The sequence below is a fragment of the Coniophora puteana genome, assembly GCF_000271625.1.
Source record: "Coniophora puteana RWD-64-598 SS2 unplaced genomic scaffold CONPUscaffold_8, whole genome shotgun sequence".
Lineage (NCBI taxonomy): Eukaryota > Fungi > Basidiomycota > Agaricomycetes > Boletales > Coniophoraceae > Coniophora > Coniophora puteana.
In genome coordinates, this window is record NW_006913060.1 from 1,574,753 (window position 1) to 1,580,934 (window position 6,182).

Sequence of the window (6,182 nt, forward strand, 5' to 3'; positions counted from 1 at the left end):
ACTAGGCTCCGCCGCGCCCCGCGGGCTCATAACCTGACAAAGGACTGACGCGAGTATAGCTAGGATGTCTATGAAAGCGCAGACTCACCGGGCAGTTAGTATTGAAGGTTGAGTAGTAGCGGGTTAGGCTGATAGCTGACGATGGTAGTTGTTCGGTGGAGAGAGAAGACTTAGATGATATTCATGGTAGCGACTGTATATATATGACAGGAGCGTGTGAAGTCACTACCGTATTCGTAACTACTATGCAGTCCAAGTCCCGCGGTAATGCAGGACGGCTACGTAAGCAGAACGTGGCCCTATGCGATGAACGCAGAGCCACACGAGTGCGTAAGCGCTTAAAGTACCTATGGGATACTAAGCGCCTGAATAGACGTATGAAGGCGGTGTTTACTTGTAGACCTCTAGGAGGAACATCGCCGTACAGGAGGCTTCTGGATGAACCAATAAAGCCGTAAAGGGTCGAATACTAGACGTAATTCTGACACCCATCGTGAAGAAATACGAGAAAGCCTTTGACTGCGCTTTCCGTCGCCTGTATAAATGGCCAAGTGCTACCTTTGCAGCTCTTGGAAACACTTTCCACAAAACGCTGTCGACAATCACTTTTACGAGACACTCGTCCGAGGGCAACGACGGAGATATTGCCATGGACTTGGATGTCCACGCTCAAACGTAACGTAAACTATCCTCGCAATTTTAATTCTTCTGTCTATAAGCTCTCCTTTATTTTGAAAGTATCCAGGAAGCTATCGTTGATGCAGTGCAAATCATACAAGAGGAAATGGAATCAAATTTACGTAGCCAGGCGTCATGTACATCTTCGATCATAGTAGTAAAAACAAACAGTGAAAAAACCATAACAATCAGTGGAGGTAATACGAACAAGGCATTCTCAAGAAACCATAGCTACTAAACAACTTTCAAGCAGTGAACTCGCTTAGGACCACTCCACGATACCCATGTCGGTATAGTAGTCACACGAGATCCAGCTGACAAGTGTCTGGCTCGCGGTAGTGCCGTAGTAATCCCAGTGCATTTGGGGGAAGTCGGTCAGCTGGAGGCCGCTCTTGCCTGCGCAGCCGGAGTTGAGCTGGGGGTTGAACAGGATCGCCGGGTCGGAGTACGGCCCGGTGATATCGCCCGAGGTTGAGTAGGCAATGTACTGGCTGTAGTCGGCGCCACCGCTAAAGGTGATGATGAACGTGTTGAAGCGGTCGATGTAGCGGACGTCACAGCCGTAGAAGAGCTGCGAGGATTCATGCGTCAGTAATCGCACTAGGATATTAGCGACGAAGTAATTATACGCACGTTTTGGTTGGTGAGGTTAAGCACGTTGCCGTACGCGTCGCCGTTGTACGTGAGGGGCTGGTTGGTGACCCAGCCGTCGCCACCGTGCCAGTAGTCCCACGTCGTGGTGTCCGTGCGGGACGCCCACGGCGCACGCGCGACCTTGAGACCAGTGGTGTCGCCCTCCCAGAGGTAGAAGTGGTTCGCTGCGTCGTCGCCCTGCCCAGACGTGAGAGCGCGGCTGCCGTAGCCGGCGTGGCCCTGCGAGACGTTGAACAGCACGGGAACGGTGCGCTGACCGCTGAACGGCTGAGTCTGGGAGTTGAGTGTGGTCGGGTCCTGCACGTTCAGCTCGAACATGGTGTTGTAGATGTAGTCGCCCTCGTTGGGATGAACGGGCCAGACGTTGAGCGCGCCGGTGCTGTTCCCGGGAATGGGGATCGCGGCGGTGTGCGGGGCGGGAGAAAAACAATCGGCATTTCCGTTGCAGTCGATGTCGTCGGGCAGGACGTTGATGACGCCACCGCCGGCACCCGAGTTGTCGGGCGTTCCGTGCCAGAAGTCGGGGTTGCTACCGCTGTAGTCCCCGATGATGGTGATCTGGCTGGGGTTGGTGGGATCGATGATGGCGTAGCCGGTATGAGCGGAGGGGAAGTTGACCGAGCCGTCTGCATTGACGACGGCCGGGTCTGAGAGGGTCAAGAGGTTTTGTCCGTTGATGTTGCCGCCCGCGCCGCCATCAGAGACAAAGCCGCCAAAAGCAGGGTCGGTGGCGGCGGGAAGGATGCTGGCAAGAGTGCCGGTGGGCGCGACGACCTGGGCTTGAGTGCCCTGGAAGACGAGGGAAACGAGTACAGCTGACAACAGCTTCGACCACATCTGTAGCGCGAAGAAGAAATGAAGCTGAAGATATGGCAAAACCGAGAGTTTACTGGGGACGTTGGGCTCGATCAGGTAGCGGGGATGCAAGTTATATAGTAGCGCAGAGTTATTCATAGACCTCTCCTCATTTCTACGCATGAGCCACGCCAGCGTTATCTGCCAAATAATACCTTCCGTAAGTAGTGACAGTGCACTCTAAATTATTCTTCCACTCACATGTCAGACGTGGTTCAACCCCCATCCAGGCGATCAATAAGATCGCTTCAACTACCCTTTCCAATACAGGGGAGAAGCCTATTGATAGATGAGGAGTAGCATGCGCTGGAGACATGCGACACCATGCGACTACCCCTTCAAACTCCCTTGCATCATCACCAAGCACTAGAGAAACAAGATATCACCGCTGGAAGGTGCACGACGGTGGAGAAGTCACTAGGAGACGTCTTCTCGCTGTCAAAGTGTCAAGGCTCTGGTGTCAATCATCTGTATTTGCCGCGGACAGCAGTTGCGATAATGGACGTGTCTGGACGTGAAAAATGCCAAATAGCAGGGGTCCTCAAATAGCCCCGGAAAAGGCCAAAGAAGTGGAGTCGAGGAAGGTCGAGGACAGCTGGCAGTCCCACACGAATGTCACTTTCAGGGGTAATGATTTGCGGTGATCACCGTATGACCTATAGAAGAGAAGTCGAGATGGCTGAGGTTGGCTGTCGTTACACTAGGTTACACTCCGGAACCGTCAACTTCGATGACACCACGGGCAAACTGCCACTTTGGCCTGAGAAAAGGGTGATGGGTGAAAACCTTTTTCGCTGAGCTTTCGCCGCGAGAAAAGTCACCGTCAGAGGAAATATCACAATTGCACCCGAGAGAGCGCCTTTTCTGGATCCAAATGAAGTAATTTGACCGAGTTCAGGTCCATTTTATCCTCTTCTTATCCAGAAAAGGCGTTCTGTCAGGTTTTCACCCATCTGCATTTTCTCTCCCTTTTCTTCGGCAAAAAAATGGCAGCTGCCCGTAGTGTGAGGTCGTTTGTGCGTGCTCTCAAACCGGTATCTGCAGTGACCACATCGACCCGTCTTCCACCCTAAGAATAAGGAGGCTAGAGGACATAGAGCACTCTGAAGTAGAACCTCGTGCCGCGCTGTCCAGTGTCACTGTCAAAGTCGACCCGACTAGGTGGCAGAAATTCCACATTCGCCTTTGATTTGTGGTGCACACAACGGAATTGCACGACACGAACTGACGACAGCATCAGATGGTGTAACTCAAGTGCTGGAGACCTGATTCTATTGTGGGCGAATACTCATTGGCTCGGAGAAGAACACGGCGTCACCTATACTCATGTCACCAGCAGAGGTAAGAATTCTATAGACGCCGTCAATGGGTTTGCAAGTCAGCGTGGGTCAAGATATTTCGAGATCCAGTCTGAGAGAAGGAAGGAAGCGCGAATGATAAAGAGGTGCCGGTGAGAACCGCCGTTGCGATACGTGGAACATAGAACCATAAAGTGGCGAATATTCACTACATGAAAACGTGACATGAGTCCGTCCACCGAATTATTCATTCAGTTTTAGCTCCCCTCCAAAATAATAAACAACGGGCTAACTTTCTCGCCTTCTCTACACTCTACTCACGCCGGAGTAATACCATTCCGGCACGTAACTGCATGCCTCGAAAGCCACTCGTCTGTTCTTTTGAAAGCGAACAAACGACGAACAAGAAAAGCGTTGAGGGATATCACCTTCCCCAGTGAGCGAATATGCTACAGCTTTTCGGTATACATGCAAGGTGGAAATGACGAACTGCGACGAACCTGACACGCACGTACCGATGGTAGCACAGGCACCGACTCAGTGTAGGTAATGCGCGGGGACACGATGTCTTGTGACGTCCACAGAGCAACCAATGCCCCCGAAGTTTTGGACGACACCGTATACCAATAGCGCCACGGTGGAAGCCCCATACTTCAGGCACTGGATAACTCGCGACGTCACCGTTAAATTCAGATAAATGCGCTGGTTGAGACAACTTTCAGCGCGGGGATGGCGAGCGGCAAAGCGAGCGGGGCTTACTATACTTGGGACACAGAGTAACTCAAGGCGCTTGACCAGACATGCACAAGTTGACAAGTGAAAGGGTACATGAGTAGCACGATGTTCCTTGGGGATGCTACATAGCGTCTCCGATTCGGAGATCTAGATCCAAAATGTTCACAGACTTACGATAAAGTTGACGATAAGCGCTAAGTAATCACCTTGTGCACAATCCCAATCGACGACAAATCAAAAGGCTGGCCCCCTTGCGGCGTGACGGGTAGACGTTGGAAGCGTCCTCTTTCCCCTGCGCTGGCACTGCACTTGCCATTAGGATGTTGAATGAAATACGTCTATTAATGTTGCCGTAGCATAGTTCCTCCGAGTAGGCGAATACAAGCTATTTCTTGAAAATCAGAAGGATGTGATTTCGATCGAACAATTGAAACAAGAGCACAAATCCTACAATTGAACCGAAACGCTCAACTGCGATACCAACCTGGGGTGGAGCTCGAATCACCTAAAGGATTTGAAAGTACATTAGAGTTGAATGCAAGTTGAATGGTCCCCAAGCTATTAGACGGATATTCCACGAACCTTGTTCCCTTTGGCTTGTACGAAGCTCTTCCCAGCCAGGCAGCCCAAATATACCAGGTAAACGATTCCAAGCTTCATGAATTCTGTCCTCATGCGCATCTTTGGCGATTAAGTCGCACTCGCTGCACAGGTCTCCGCGTACTCCCAGGGGAGAGTCGTCCAAGGGCCCCAAAGACGGGAAGGGGAAAAAGTTCTCTCCCATCACCTCTACTTTGATTGGTAAACAGTGATCAGGCGACAAGCACAGCATAGGTATACGCCGAATGTAGGAGAATGTCTCGCCGGAAAGCTTCCAGAACGGTTTCATTGCTAGCGCGCAGGTTTGACGATTTTCAGGGGAGAGGACTTGGACTACCGTCCCGGACTCGTCACGGACGCCATTGAATATCTCCTCGGGAGACAAGTGTTTCAGGCACATGTAGAGCGCTGTGGGCAAAACGGAAAGAAGCTCCATCTCGCGTGCTAGGTTGATGACTGTGATGATGAGATCAATGCGAGAGCAACTACTAGTGGATGCATATATGTTGAACTCGGCCTCGATCCGCCACTGGTCGGCCTTGTCTACATTAAGCCATGCCGACAGTGTGTTTGGGAAGTCAGCCTCAAGCCCCAGTGGAAACGTGCTGTGCTCGAATTGGTGTGAATCCGGGCGGATTGGTGAATTGGAGCATAGTAGGGCACATCTTTGATTTCTCATCAATAAAAGATGGGCACATTGGTGAAAGCCAGTGCATGTGACCTTGACTCGATCATAATACCAAGGGGTTCGGCGCATATGGCAGTCAGGCAACTAGATACGGGCCCGAACTTCCCGGTGTTGCTTCATCGATCGTCTTTTTCATGGATGGAATATTCCCAGGAGCGGTCCGGGTGGAAGAAAGTATTGCCGTGTTTGCTTTGTGAAATGCTAAGTCTTTATATGTCCTGAAATCATCGTGTAAGAGTCCTGATTGGCTCGGACAGTGAATTTATATGTGATATCCTTCTGCGTTTGTCCACTGAATAGACAGTTGCAATGCCCTCGTAAAACTACATTCCAGTAGACGCGTATTTTCGAATTAGCTGTTGCTTGTCGTAACAAGCTTCTCTGACAACAGTCCGGAAACTCTGTAGTTTTGATCCCCGCTTGTTACAGCCTTGCGCGAGGACGCGTACTTCGCTCTCCCTTCCTCTTACCACCACCACCCTCTTCCCCACCCCGAACGCCACCTGTACGCACTTGGTTACGTGCACTACAACATTCTACTGGTTGCCACAACATGACTCTTCCTCGTTCACTACACCGGTCAGCCTCTCTAATTTGCATCACTCGAGATTACTTCTGATCGTCGAGTTCACGAGTAGGAAGGAATCGAGCATTTAGGTGAGCCGTATTCCTGC

The 6,182-nt window shown here is 51.2% G+C and overlaps 2 protein-coding genes across 2 annotated transcripts; both read right to left on the minus strand.

The window, feature by feature from the left end:
• Nucleotides 1-940: 940 nt before the first annotated feature.
• Nucleotides 941-2,503, minus strand: CONPUDRAFT_74248 (uncharacterized protein; the record flags this gene model as incomplete). The annotated part of the gene is made up of 3 exons (XM_007771646.1): nucleotides 941-1,249; nucleotides 1,312-2,342; nucleotides 2,389-2,503. 3 exons carry the CDS (start codon nucleotides 2,501-2,503, stop codon nucleotides 941-943), a joined length of 1,455 nt encoding a protein of 484 aa, XP_007769836.1.
• Nucleotides 2,504-4,022: 1,519 nt separating this feature from the next.
• Nucleotides 4,023-5,220, minus strand: CONPUDRAFT_74249 (uncharacterized protein; the record flags this gene model as incomplete). The annotated part of the gene is made up of 5 exons (XM_007771647.1): nucleotides 4,023-4,145; nucleotides 4,245-4,367; nucleotides 4,395-4,414; nucleotides 4,705-4,725; nucleotides 4,803-5,220. The coding sequence occupies 5 exons, from the start codon at nucleotides 5,218-5,220 to the stop codon at nucleotides 4,023-4,025; spliced, it is 705 nt and encodes a 234-aa protein (XP_007769837.1).
• Between the last annotated feature and the right edge of the window lie 962 nt (nucleotides 5,221-6,182).